This window comes from Halichoerus grypus, chromosome 5 (assembly GCF_964656455.1).
Source record: "Halichoerus grypus chromosome 5, mHalGry1.hap1.1, whole genome shotgun sequence".
Taxonomy (NCBI): Eukaryota; Metazoa; Chordata; class Mammalia; order Carnivora; family Phocidae; genus Halichoerus; species Halichoerus grypus.
The window spans coordinates 35,948,157-35,963,072 of record NC_135716.1 but is presented as its reverse complement, the minus strand read 5'-3'; the positions used below and the strand labels follow the sequence as shown (position 1 = coordinate 35,963,072).

At 47.1% G+C, this 14,916-nt stretch overlaps 1 protein-coding gene across 3 annotated transcripts in view; it reads right to left on the bottom strand.

Annotated features, from left to right (window-relative positions):
* SNX31 (sorting nexin 31) overlaps nt 1-14,916 on the bottom strand; it is a 57,398-nt gene that overhangs the window by 29,060 nt on the left and 13,422 nt on the right. For all 3 annotated transcript variants that reach the window (XM_036072728.2, XM_036072729.2, XM_078071671.1), the window contains exons 4-7: nt 14,734-14,798; nt 6,712-6,822; nt 2,739-2,829; nt 1,696-1,783 (exon numbers count right to left, since the gene is read on the bottom strand). In XM_036072728.2, the coding sequence (XP_035928621.1) occupies nt 1,696-1,783; nt 2,739-2,829; nt 6,712-6,822; nt 14,734-14,798 (355 nt within the window). The remainder of the gene's footprint in view (nt 1-1,695; nt 1,784-2,738; nt 2,830-6,711; nt 6,823-14,733; nt 14,799-14,916) is intronic.

Here is a 14,916-nt window from a genome sequence, read left to right as displayed (position 1 = left end):
TTCCCCTAAGCAAAGGCAACCCGCCTGGATCCGAGACGCTGACAAGTGAATGACATTTTCTCTTGCACTGATGATCTAGAATATACCTATTTAATGAAGACATAGGCTAAGCCCAATTTCCAATTAAGGCTTCAAGGTGAGGGACAGAATCCTCATGTCTTCTTTGATGTCAAGTTCTCTGGAGAGCCCATGAGCAAACAGTCTAAGCCCCAGGGATTTCTGTTGTTATTGTTATTACTATTATCATTATTATCCTCAATATAACAGTAACAAACAAGACCAAAATTTATTGAGCATGTGAAATTATTTTATTTAACCCTCATATTAATTGTTTGTGGTAGACTCTTATTATTATTCCCATTTTACAGGTAAAGAAACTGAGGCTTAGTGAGCTTGAGTAACTTGGCTAAGGTTATTCAGCTAAATCCTGAGAGGGCTGGGATTTAGATTCACATACTCTGATCCCAGGAACAATCATGCTCAGCCACTTGTTATACTAAGCAGCTTCCAGAAACACTTAGATGGAACTGCTCAGGGTTTTTCCTTTTCCCCTTCTCAGGGTTCCATGCCACAGGTTTTGACAGTTTCTCAGAATACTTTTGAATAGCAGTATATGAACTTTTAGCCTTGCCCAAAATATCCTTCCAAAATTCAAAACCACAGACTGGAGCTCTAAGCAAGGCATCACGAGGTCGAGATAGCTACTATTCCTAGATTACAAAATGCCTTTCTATAAGACTTCTGTGCTCAGATTACAGAATAGCTGGGCTGGGAGAGAGGGAACCAAAGAAGCAATCCAATACAGCCATGGTAATAAACACTGCGAACTACAGATTATGGGATATATGTGGGGTGCTTCCTATTTTTTTAAAAGATTTATTTGAGAGAGAGCAAGAGAGAGAATGGGAGGAGGGGCAGAGGGAAAGAATCTCAAGCAGACTCCCCACTGAGCGTGGAGCCTGACATGGGGCTCGATCTCACAACCCTGAGATCCATGACCTGAGCCAAAATCAAGAGTCAGATGTTCAACCTACTCAGCCACCCAGGTGCCCCAGGGTGCTTCTTGTTATTTTCTGCTTGTTAGCTCTCCATAGGGCTTCTTGTTTCTGGGGGAAAGGGTAGTATTTTCTGCAAGGTGTTCAATCAGTCTAGGAGTATGGCTGGCCCTGGTTTATATGCATTTATTGTTGGAATCATTTAGGAATGTAAGCTGAATACTTAAGAGTTCAAATTCACTGCAAGTTGGCTGAGTCCACCCTTGGCCTTTAGGGCATACCACAGTTCAACAGATGAACTGCACCTGCTTGTAATCATCCACAAATTCCGTCAATTAATACAGTTGGTAACCCATTCCAAAGCAAGCCCTCAACCTGCAGTTTCTCATCATTCCTGCTTCCATCCCCACCCCAACAGCACTTACTTTTCAAGCCTTGCCTTCATGGCCACCATCTTCATGACAATATCCCTCAAGTACTTACTGGAGACCAGTGAAAGTCATCCTCAACCTCCTATTGTTTAGGACAAATATTCTGGTTCATTCTCCACTCTCTCTTCTTTATTGCTCTCCTCTCAACTGTCTCCAAGTTCCTGGTCCCTCTCTAGCTGTTAGATTGTGGGCAGACAGGGTGAGACCAACAAATTCTCAGCAGGAATCTAAAACATCCTCAAATACCTACCATCACCATAAATGCTTACCACTTCCTGAGTCCGACCTTGCAGTTTTCCACTTCAGCGCTTCGAAGACTCACATAAGGGAGTTCAAAGTCCACCAATTTTTTCATGACTAGAGAAAGGGGAAAGAGAGTCTTATTGGTTGAAACAGCACATATAGTTTACATACCGAGGCTTTGAAATGAGAAAATAAATCATTACCATTAGAAAGAATAAAATCACAACAATAATATTCCCTTGCATTTGTACACAATTTTTAACTTTCTGAAATTCCTTCAAAAGATAAATAGCATTTGATCCTCATAAAATATCAACACCTTTAGTAGGGGATATTTTACCCAGTGATACTGAAGAAGAACCTGAGGTCCAGAGAGGTCTGCTGCCTTCGCCAGCACACCGCGGACCTCAGTGGCCAAGCTGCCACACAAACCTCTTAACATCCAACTCAAGACCACATCTCTGCAGCTTCTTGAGAACATATGTAAACTGCCTTCAGATAACCGATACCATTTCACAAGTAAATAACTTGTAATATCTTAGACATACACTGCAGAGAAATGCAAAAGTGATGTGAATCATACTGTCCTCTTTCACTACCTCATTATGTGTGTTTTAAGAATCTGAGAACTTATCTATAGCATCCACATTTTATAGCCAACATTCCTTAACAAGGAGAAGTGATGGTGTGATGAGATGTCCTGACACCTGGAGTCTCGCACTCCGTTTTTGAGGGGGTTGTGTGATGGCTGGTGGTCAGCGGCTAGGGTCAAGGCGAGACGGACATTAGGCGTGGGGCTGGGGCAGGCACAAGACCAAGTGCAGTTGCTGGAAGGACCTGACGTCTTGCTACTGCCCGGGCCACCTCTCCGGGGAGCTGCTCATCCCCGGCTCACCCTGAACACTGACACAACCTCTCAGCCCCCCCTTTTGATCCAGGGGCTGAGGGCAGTAGCAAGGCCCCCACGCCGCCCTGCCCTTGGCTGTGTCTCCCGCATCCTGTGGGCTGAGTGCCCGCCCCCGCCGGCCCTCCCCGGCTCCTGGCTGCCCTGCGTTCCTTCTCTCCTTACCAGACAGTTTGCCCTCTTTGCAAAACCGAATGAGAAAGAGGCCGAAGTAGCCCAAGAGCTCCTGACACAGTCCCATTCTGTGCGACACCACCTTTAACCAAAGACAAGAAAAGTTAGGAGTGTCCGCCATGCTTACGGTGATGTGCAGGATTTGAAATTGCCTGTAAACGTCGATAAGAGGGAGCTTTAAGGGGCCGCCGACATTAAAAGGAATCTTTTCTGAATCTAAAACTTTAATACTAATTTTAGAAAATTTAGAAATTAAAAACATTAGAGCGAAGAAAATAAAAATCAGCCCCAACACAACAGACACGAACTGGCCTCTGCCGAGGCTGGTTGGTCCATCTCGGACACAGATGTGTCTCCCAGAGAATCTGGTCTTTACAGCCCACTGGAGGTCAGCAGCCATTCTCCATGTGTGTCTGTCCTTCTGCAACATCTGCCGCTGGGGCCCCCACACCAGATCACCTTCCTATGGGCTGGCTTATCCCACACTGGGAGAAGGGACGTGCCCCGCCCCTTGGCTGGCAGGTGAAAGTGCATGAGCTACCGGCCATCCTTGACCCCCTGGGCCTGCCTCTGTCTGACGTCTCCTGTGATGGTCAAGTCTAATTTGTATGGCGGTTGCTCAGTGAAACCTCAGATCCCAGGCACAGGCTGCTCTCATTTCATGTTCCTCCTTGGCCTTTCTGTCAAATGGCTTTCATTCCAATGGTTTCATTTTTGCCAGTGGGTCATGAGGCTGGAACCTCATCATGTCTTACAGTAACTCACCTTCCCTTAGTGGGAATGTCCATGTCACCACAGACTCTCCCCTTCTTCACCCACCCAGATGCTCCCTCTTGAAGCCTGGGCTCCAGAGTGATTTCTTTGCTTGCACACCCTGAATTCACTAGATCACCTCTGTGACACTCGAGGCTTCACCTTTCCTGTCATGTGTGTGAGCTGATGCTTTAACCACAGCTCCAAGTTCTCAAGGTGGCAAATACGAGGCTCAAAGGGGTACTTTTCTTGTCAGAGATCTGTAAATTACCTCATGAGACAGTCCTATTAGGTGGATGATATGAGTGGGTGTTCTCGGCATAGCTTTGAAAATAAAGAAGAGCCTGGGATCTTTTCACACGTTCACTCAAGGCTTGTCCCCATTCGCCTCCCTTCTACCTCGCCCATCCCCACGCCAGTGCAAAACCTCCAAACCAAAACCCAGCGTTCCTGTGTGGCAGGGGTGAGGGTGTGCTGGGATGGAACAGACTGCAAAGACATCTTTTCCTAGAGTGTGATCCATGTCCATTCAGATTTGATTTCTCTCTTCTCTGACTTGTTCAGTGAAAATAGCAAGCTGACGTGCCAGGGCAGATAAAGGAGTTGGGGGGGCTGGGGGAAGAATGGAGAAGCCTTTTATAATTTATAAAGACATAAACACACATACCTTCTTTCGAGAGGAGTAAGCATCGACAAAAAGAGACACAGTAATATTTTCTTCTTAGCAAATGTTAAGGATACTTCAAAATACAACCACCACCAATAAAACCACATTAGTGCAAATGAGTTAAAAACCAAAATGAGATTTTAGCTTGTTGCTGGTTCCTTAAAGGAGCCCAGCAGGATGGCGGTGAGGTGGAGAGTTGGGGCGAGTATGCTTGAGGAGAAATAAACAATGATTTTCAATCACAAAACTTAAATTACATTTTTATGCAAGCTGGAGAAGTTCCCAGCCCCTGGAAGAGAATTCACCTGCCTGCCTGGCCAACTGCTCACTTTACTTTTTATAGAAACGCCACCACTTCGAGGCCAGAACCTCCAGGTAAACTTACCTGATGTTAATGATGTCAGTGTCAGCGGTTTGAATTTCTCACAAGTTGGTGTGATTAGAAGAGGGAAAGTTTATTTTTCTGAGATCACAAATGCACCTTGTTAAACTTCGCTATTAGTTACAAGGGGACCCGGGCAAAAGAGATGATGGTATTGTGGAACCCTAGACTTACTACTCTACTCAATACTGACTCAACACTCTCTCCAACATCAATAATAATACCCATAATGAGAAATAACCATAACCACCACTGTTGATGGAACATGAGCTATTTCTGTAATTACTTAGACACTGTCTTGAGAGGTTAAGCAACTTACCCAAACTCACACAGCTATGACGTGGCAGTGCGGTCACTTGAATTCAGCTCTTGCCCTAACTCCAGCAGGGAGGAGACCCCAGACTCCCAGCGGGCAGCCAACTTCAGCTGCAGGTATGTCTCATCAGGCCAGTGAGCCCAGTATGCGGAAAACAGGTCAATAATGATGCTGTCGGGCAGGGCAGGGGCTCTCCAGTTCTCCATGGGCCCCACCATTCCCAAAGTATCTCACGTCCCTCATCTGCACCCCTGCGTTACGGGCCTGGCCCTGGAGGTGTCTGTGTTTGCGGCCTCCGCCCTCCTATTACTGTCCTCCTCCCCTCACTGATGTGTCAGTCTCTCACTGTGTAGGTCCCACGAGGACAATTTAGGGAACAGTGCTTTTGTATTTGAGAGGTTTGGGTTTTTTTTTTTTTTATAAATCCCCTCAGGCATTAAGTGTCTTTTTAGAAAGGTCATTCTGGAGGTCAGTATTGAAGACTGGCAATGCTGGAAGCAGGGATTGGTTTTGGGGCTGCTATAGAAATCTAGCTGAGAAATGAGGATTCAAACTAAGGGTGTGAGGTTGGAGAGGAGGAAATGAGAAGACGGGAATTATTAGGAGAGAGACTTGGGACACAAGGTCAGTAGGATTTGGGGGGTTGGGGGTGGTGAAGGAGGGGGGCCCTAGGGTAACTTCTCGATGGATAGCCTTGGCGATGAGGTGGCTGCTGATCCCGTTCAGCCAGGACAGCGGTACAGGAGCTAAGAAAAGGTTGTGTGCAGTGACTTTCATAGGAAGGAAGGTCGAAAATGATCACGCTTGGGCAGAGTCAAGACCCTAGAGAAGGGACATTTCCTAGTCTGGGGACAAAACTGCTCTTTGGAGACCAGGAGGGCATGGACCGGCTTGAATCTCCAAGCTCGAATGAGGAGCCATGATGTAGGGAGAGGCCATCCACCCACCCCACGGTTTCAGGTGAAGGTGGGCTCGAGGGCTGGGAACGCAACAGGGAGGGCTTGTTTCCTGCCCAGGAGGTGTCAGGTACCATGTCCCCAGCACAAGAATGTCCTGTCCTTGGGAAGGCCCTAGAAACTTTCTGACATCCACCTGTTTATAACTTTACATTTTCCCTCACATACTTCTCTGGAGGATTAGAACTAAAACCCTCCAAGGGAAAAGGACCTGGGAACAGTGTGTGGGTGTGAGAAGCTGGTGTCCCCTTGATGCCCAGGGGAGGGAGAAAAGGCCCTGGGGACAGAGCTGGTAACGGCTGCCATCTAAAGACAGGGAGGATAGTCTCTGGGTCTTGTCCTCAGACTCTTCACAGAACCAACTAGAATTCAGGTCTGGCCCTCTGGACCCAGAGTTAGACCTGCTAGGGTGTTGGCTTCAGGGGTTTTCCCTGTGGGGGAGGAGGGACAACTCTTAGCCTTTAAGAGTTCCTTTGTCACTCTGACTGAACCTGTCACCAGCCTACCTGGGTACAGCCTATTTCAGACTCATCTGGACTCCACTCCCTTTCCTGCTCCCAACTATGAGGCATCCCAAAATAAAGCACTTGGCATATTTCCAGGGCACATCCTTGGCTGAATCCCAGGTGACTGACAGCAGCCTTAGGAAGGGCCTAAAAGATGTCTGGGAAGTTGATGTCCACAAGGAGAGTAAAACCAAAGATGCTCTGGAGGACTGGCTGTAGCTCAGACTCCTTGGTCCATCTTCCAGAAAATCCCAGCATCTCAACAGATGTGTCATCCAGAGTAAAATGATAGGGAGGAAGCTTCTGGAAGGTAATCTTATCCTAGTCCCTGCCTTCAAAAAGAATGATTCCTAAATTTGGTTCTGGAGTTTAGACAAAGTTTACCTCTAGGACTCTTTCAGCAGTATCTGATGTTAGAATTTCGACTGGAATATTCCTTCCATCTGGCAGAAATATATCCAGAGAGGCTGTCTTGGTAGTGATGTTAAATGTGTCCTGCAAGCAAAAGAAAAGTCCAGTGAGCCCCACAGTGCCCTTCAATGGGGCACCCGGAGCAGGAACAGTCAGTCCTCTACCTGGACCCTTGGGGCATACAGTATCTAGAAACACACAGAGCTGACTGCAGAAATTTGGGGGATGTTGTCTTGAGGGGCAGGGTGGGATGAGGAGGCGTGTGGAGAGGCCAAGACAAAGCAACGACATGCAGCTTGAATAATTTCCAAATAAACAATAAGGCATCCATTTTAGGGGAAAAAACCCCAAACCTATCCATGTGACCCTGGGGCATCTCAGATTTTAATTCTCATTTTGAATATTTCCAGGCATCCCTAAAAGTCCATAATCTGCAATAATTTATGATTCTGCTATAGCAAAAATCTGAAGTAGGCAAACCATGAGGCCTGAATGAGAAAGCACGTCACTCTCTGGTGAGTAAGTGTCCAGCTAAGGACCAGCACCCCCCGCTCAGTCCTGCTTTGCTTGCACTTAAGCATTCTGCAAGGGGATGTGTGAGCTAGAGGAGACTGCAAACCTGGGGGCCTGTGAAGTTCTTCGATGGAATGTTCTAAAATGTGAAGGACATGCTAGAGACACTGGGAAGGCCTTCAGAGTTTGGGAAAGTGTAAAGCTGCAATTGGTGCTCAGTGACAACAGAGAGAGGGACCCCCGGAGGAGGCATGGCCAGTGGCTGCCCAGCTGAGTCTCACAGGGCAGCTGTGTCTGGGGGAAGGCTGTTTTTAGCACCTCCCAAGTGGGATGCTGTCAGTCCACAGGGCTGCCTCATCTCTGGGAGGCTGATTCAGGTCACAGCCTTTCTGTTCCCAGGTTCTACGATAGGATTAAACCCTAATGCACCAAAGCATCTACTGTACGCAATGAGTTCGCTTCTCTCCTAGGCATTTAGAATGCCAGTGGGTATGTATCATCCTGGAGAGAACTGAGAAAAGAGTCACTCAAATCATTGTCTGTGTTCTAAGCCTACCATATAAGCTAGAATATTAGTAATACAGGGGTGCCTAGACAATGTGCACCCAGCCCAGGTTACTGCCTTCCTGGTATCAGGCTGGGCGAGAGAAGAACCAAAGGGCCAATCCTAAGATGGTGTGGAGATCACAGAGTTGGGCTCAGGTGAGCTGACCAACTGGGACCTTTCCCCTCAACAGGCAACACCTCCCCTTTCCTCACCCCCACCACATTCACGGATACAACAGATCAGGTTTTGTAGGGAACTGAGGGAATCCAACAACTCAATTGCATTATCCAGGTACCTCAAAAGGCCGATCACATTACTGACAGGCTTATTTTTCCTAATTTTATTATCAAAGGGCAAGGTTTGACTTTAAATTTTAACTACCCCCTCCCCACCATGTACGTACAATTACTAAGTTTCTATGGGTTCCCCCAAAATAATTGTTGTAAATAGTCCCTTTCTAGGTACATCTTTGCCTAGATGTTGGTTCTTCAAGTTTTGGGGCCTATCATCACAGAGATCTCTTACCTCAGGGGATAAACACTCAAAATGAATGAAAGGAATGCCATTACTTTTTGGTCAGATTCTAAAGAAAAGCCTAGCATTAATTTATATTACTTCAGTGCAACTCTCAACTCAAACTAAATTGCAGACTGGTAAGATAGCTAAATTACATGAACAGCAAAAATGATATAAATACATACCTTTATTAAATTCTTCTGCAAAAGTGAGAAAGCAGGTTGGATTGGCAGAGTCGGTCAGATTATAGAGGGCCCTGAAGTCAGACACTTGAGGATTTTATTAAAAAGGCAAAAGGAAGCAGAAGGATGGAAACAGCGTTACAGAAAGATCTGTCTGGTAGTGTGGCAAAAATGGGTGGGAAGAGAAGGTGGGGTGGGGGGAGGGGGTAGAACTCAGAGCTTAGCTGCAACAATCCCCTTGGAGGTACCAAGGGACTGGGCTGAACCATGTGAGGAAAAGGGCTCCAAGCCCAGCTCCCGCACTCACCACATGGGACCTTGTGCAAACCTGGAGAGGCCCCTGTATTCCTCATTCCTTCAGCTCTAAAATAAGGATGGTAATAGTGCCCACCTCATAGGGCTGTGGACAAGATTCAAGAAAGCAACGTGTGGAACTTGAAACGGTACTCACTGCAAACACCCAACTGGTGGTTATATTGTTTTGTTATTGCTAGCACAAGGAATGAGGAGGAAGTTATGTCCCTTGGATTAGAATGGGCGCCAACAGATAAGAAATAAAGGATTCAAGAGAAGATTCAGGAAGATATTTTTAACATTCATATCCAATCAAGTTCTGAGTTGTGCATATTTTACATCTTACACTATCATCTCTTGAATCCATCCACTTTTCATCTCCACCACCAGCACCTTAGACCCAACTAACATCTCCTCTCCCTAGACTCCTGCAATGGCCTCCTGGTTTCCATTCTTACCCCACTACAGAGCACTCTCCACATAGCAGCCAAAGAAATATTTTTAAAATGCAAGCCTAAAAATGTCCTCCCCTTGCTTAAAACCCTCCAGTGTCCTTCCCTTGCTCATGGAAGGCAGCCATGCTCCCCACTATACCACCAGTGCTGGCCTTAGCATTGCTCACAGGATGCTACAAGGAAAAACACGGCTTTTCTCCACTCATACCACTTCTGACACTATCTATCTGGAGTGAGCACAGACCCCACAGGTTAAGGATTCAATCCCACAAGATGGCACCTCCCCAATTTCAGATGCCAATCACAAGTCCAGGCCTCCCACACTTCTGAATACCGGCTAGAAATCGGGGGTTCCCATGACACCCTCCTCAAGATTGGTAATTTTCTAGAATGGCTCACGGAACTCAGGAAAGCTCTTTTTACCTACCATAATTCACTTATTATGGACACAACCCAGAAACAGCCAAATGGAAAAGATGCATTAGGGCAAGGCATGTGGAAAGGGGCACAGAACTTCCATACCCTCTCTGGGCACACCACCCTGCCGGCATCTTGGCATGTTCACCAACTCCAAAGCTCTTTGCACCCCACAGTGTGGGGATTTTAATGGAGGTTTTATCACACAAGTATGTGATAAACATTCTTAAGAGGAAGGGAGGAAAATAGTCACTTCTCAGATCCCCCAAACAAAGCCAGAGTGAACTAAACTTCCCAGGTCAGTAGGTTGCCCCTAACTTCCCAGGTGCACAAAAGCTACTCCAAATACCTTCTCAGTCTTCTTTTTCTCAAATATGTTGTTCACACAAGGCCACAGAATACTGCAGTTTAAGAATCAAGAACATTAAAAAAGTCTTTAAAGACTTTGATTTTGCCTTTTCAAAAATCCATCTATCTCCAAGGCGATCACAGGGCAAAAACATAGAATGTAGTAAGTGAAGGGAGTCTAGACACACAAAACAAGAGGGACGTGGTTAGGGGCAGGGCTGGGTGGGCTACCACCACTCTAGAAATACGTCATAACATCGATGGAGCAGGGGCTCTGGATCCAGGCTCCTTATGTTCAGATCCCAGCTCTTTCATGTATGAGACATATGCCCTTGGACAAGTTACTTCACCTGAAAAAGAGATCCTAATGGCACCTCCTTCAACAAGTTGTGGGGGATAAAGGAGAGAGTGCACATAAAGAACCAGGCCTCGCCCAGATTAAATCACCCTGTAGAGGGAAACCCTTCTTGTTTTTGCAACTTGCATATGATCATCCTTGATAAAGGCTTTCCTCAGGAGGGGCCAGAAAGCTTGCACGCATTCAGGTTTCTCATGTCCTATGTCCTTGCCCAGAGAGAAGATGCTCTTGTACTGCTGAGCTTGGAGAGCCAGGCCTGGGAGCATGGGATTACATGGCAATAATCACTTGGCAAGTGCAGGCCAAGCACTTACCAGAAGCGGTGAAAATATGCAGGTCTGTAGAATACTGAGCCGGGCAAACTGCCCAATCCCTGTTCCTGTGGCTCCTTTCACAGTCTGGCAAATCCACGTATCACCACTGCTCATTCCAGTTCTCCCAGCTCCCATGCGCCCTGCACTGGCAATCTGGCTGCAAACTTGGTGGTTTGCATTGACTGCATCTATTTACCGCCAATAAATCGCTTTGGCCCTGCAAGGTGGCCAGGGAAGGGTCTCCTGGAAGTTGGAGTAGACTCACCCTCCTTGCTAAGTGGCTATTTCTTCCCTTTTACTAGTATCAGTGCTGAGGCTTCCAGAACGCCGGATACTATGTGGTTTGTTGTTTTGTCCCTAACGGGAAGAAAAAGCTAGAGTATGATCTGATCTCCCTGCCCGCCCCAGAAATCTTCCAATACGAGCTCAGTTGTCACTTCCTTTAGAAGGTCCCCCAGACACACACTCATCCTATGGCAGTGTCTCCTGGCCCTTTTCTCATGGGTCACACGTAGAGAACGGTATTTGTACTTCACACTGGGGGAAGTGGGCACAAAGCCACTGGAGTGGCAGGGCCCCCACATGCTGCACCATGGCTGAGAGGACAGAAATCTCGACACAGCCCTAGCCTTCTTCTGGGTCATGGCCCTGTCTCCCGGCGCGCACTCCTGCATCACGGTGCGCGGTCCTCACAGCGCGTGCTCCTGCATCACGGTGCGCGGTCCCGTCTCACGGCGCGCGCTCCTGCGTCACGGTGCCCGGCCCCGTCTTACGGCGCGCTCTCCTGCATCACCGTGCACGTTCCTCACGGCACACGCTCTTGCACCACGGTGCGCGGTCCTCACAGCGCGTGCTCCTGCATCACGGTGCGCGGTCCCGTCTCACGGCACACGCTCTTGCACCACGGTGCGCGATCCTCACAGCGCGTGCTCCTGCATCACGGTGCACTGTCCCGTCTCACGGCGCGCGCTCCTGCATCACGGTGTGCCGTCCCGTCTCACGGTGCGCGCTCCCGCATCACGGTGCTTGGTCCTCACAGCGCGTGCTCCTGCATCACGGTGTGCGGTCCCGTCTCACGGCACACGCTCTTGCATCACGGTGCGCGGTCCTCACAGCGCGTGCTCCTGCATCACGGTGCACTGTCCCGTCTCACGGCGCGCGCTCCTGCATCACGGTGTGCGGTCCCGTCTCACGGTGCGCGCTCCCGCATCACGGTGCTTGGTCCTCACAGCGCGTGCTCCTGCATCACGGTGCGCGGCCCCGTCTTACAGCACACGCTCCCGTATCACAGTGCGCGGCCCCGTCTCACAGTATTCATTACATTTAGTGCCATGCCCAGTGACTTTTCTATCTCCCCAACAAGCCAGTAAACTCCGTGAGCTGGACTGGTTGCTATTTACTGGTGTCTCCCCCCACCTCTAGAGCAGTGTTGGCTCTCGGCGGGCATTCACTACGTATTTGTTCAATGTATGAATGATAAAGGACAGCATAAAGCAGGACAGGGATGCAGTGAGCACAGAACCACCTTCCTGATTTAAACTCCTTTCTCAAAATCATCAACCTCCTTTATAAACATCTTTGGAAGCAAAGTTACCTCTGTCCTGCTCTCCTTTTGGAGACAGAGAGAAAACAACTGGAAGGAAAATCATCCTTGAAGAAGCTGAAAATTGTCCCGAGCCTGAACCACTACTGGGTTTTCAGAGGGGGCCGCCAAGGGCAGTGAAAATCGGACCTGGTCAGGGAGGAGAGAAGCAGAGGTATCGAGGTGCCAGGGAACTCAAGTTACACGGAAGCCGTCTTGAAGCAGTTAATCCCCAGGGACTAGCATGTCTGGGAGTACAACTGCCGGCCCATTGGCCACTACCTAGTGGCAGGGGAGGCCACACACAAAAAATGTGCAGACACATCATCTTTGCAGAAAGCAATCTCTTAACATGGTTGGGAAGAGAAGAAAGGACTGGTGTTAATGGTAGCAAGTACTTCCTAAGTGTTAAGTTTGCCAGATGATATTTAAGTGCTTTAAGAGATATTGAAGGCTTACTTAATCTTCAAAACAACCCTGTGAGGCAGGAGCGATTCTCCCTATTTTACAGCTGGGGAAACTGAGATACAAAGAGGCTAAGTAAATTGCCCCAAGCCGTACAAATTAGAAGTCAGGCAGCCAAAATTTAAACCTGGGTCATCTCACTTGCACTCTTAATCACTAAGCCAGTCCTGAGACTACTTAGTCGGTAAGAGGGTTTTAAAATGCTAGATCATGTCGTGTGCACCCGTGGCTATGGTTTCTGGGCTAGACACACTGCGCGGGCCTCCAGGCAGAATGTCAGAGAAAGTGCTCAGAAACAAGAGGTAAGATCCAGGAGTACAATGGACAGATTCAAATGACTCAACCCCAGCTCCTCCTCAACACTACGTGTCAGCTGGCTCACAAAGCACAGCCCCTTCCAAAGCTGAGTGATTGCCTGAGAAGAAAGAGTAAGAGCCCCCAGTAAAACTCCTGCATGGAAAGGGGGGAGGAATCGTGACCAACTAAGGGTAAAAAATATATTCCCCACACCATGCCACTAAGGAGATGACACTCAAAGAATAGCTGAAGGCCTCAAAAAAGAGGTACGATAATAAAAAGGTAGAAAAGTAAGCTGACAAAGTTGACGGAAGACACGGAAGAGAAAAATAAAGCCATTACAAAAGTGAAAATCTCATCAGAGTAAGCAAGGTAAGGTAGAACACTAACAGAATTAAACCAGGCAAAAATCTTTCAGATTATCAGAAGAAAAGACACTCAAACAAAGCTCCAAAACACTGATGCCCCATGAATGGTTTTTAAAAAGCACTGAAAGCAAAAGTCATAATGTACACAAAAAAGATGATAGAACTGAGGCCAAATGTACCTCTGGGGACTGACGTAGAAGGATTGGCAAGATGCAGAATTTTAAAAAACAAGTTTCAGTAAGTGCATGGAGTATGTGTTTATTTGTAAAACAGAAAGGATATGCATACATACAAATGCATGTAAATGCACAGAAACATGTAGAAAGAACACACATTAAATGGAAACAGCTGTCTCTGAAGAGGCGTGCTGGAGGTCGGTGGTGGGATCATATGCCCTTTTGTGCTGTTTGAATTTTATGACTATCAACACCTCAACAACAAACTTTTCAAAGAAAGTATATATTTTTTGAGCCATCAAGTATATGTGAAAATATGAACGGTGACACAGTGGGAGACTTGAGGGTCATTTCTCAGGTTGAATGGACCAGTTACTATAGCAACATGGTTGACCCACGGAATAAATGAAATTTGCTTCCATTTTTTACAAATCCCATCAAAGTATCATTCCTCCCCTAGCTAGGGATCCAGTTCAATAATATCACGTTATTCTTATGACTTCAATCTTCGCAAAGCTTTCCATTCAGTCAAGAACATACTTGTAGGCATAAAAATGTTCCCCCATGTACAACGAGAATGAGTGGTGTGCTAACCAAGCCTACTTGGCAAACTTCCAACCTCTACAGGCCAGTGGCCAGTGGTTCTGCAGACCAGCAAAGGAAAGGGAGTTGCTCTATGTCATTCTGTTCAGACTGAATTTTCTCTGTGATCCATTTACCACAGAGTTAGGAGCAGAGAAGATACAAGTAAGAGTTGGCCCAGCTCTTCCTGCTGTCTTGATGTCTTCACTGTGGCACACTGGATCCCATCTACAGAAGGAAGATTCCCAAATTGTTGTGAAGGCCCTTAATGATGAAAGGTTCTCTTTCTCATGGCCAGTTTTGAGATGTACAATGCTTAGGCTACAGGATTTAAAAGGTATCTGCTTACTTAAGTGAGTTCAAAGGTCAAGTGACATGCTTATTTTCCATCTAGAATCTAAACCTCCAAAAAAACCCAAAACAAACAAACAAAAAACAACTGAAATAGGAACCATCCTCCAATTACCCCAAATGAATATATTTTACCCAGTGTGGGGTCGATGGCCAGAAACACACACATGGTAACTAAGAGACATGTTCAGCAGCAAAATAATGATCTTAGTAAAGAAGAGCATGCTTACCAGCTGTACGAGTTTTAGAAAGTCAATGAAGACATCACTTCTCAGCATGTCTGGGTCCATGGTTACTGAAAAATACGGATGGTGAGCCAGGTTAGCATGGGGCTGGGTTGACTTCTCTGTTAAATTGCTCTGTCCTCCAGGGAGCCCTGAAGGCCTTGCCAGTGCACCCCTGCCTCCTTGGGC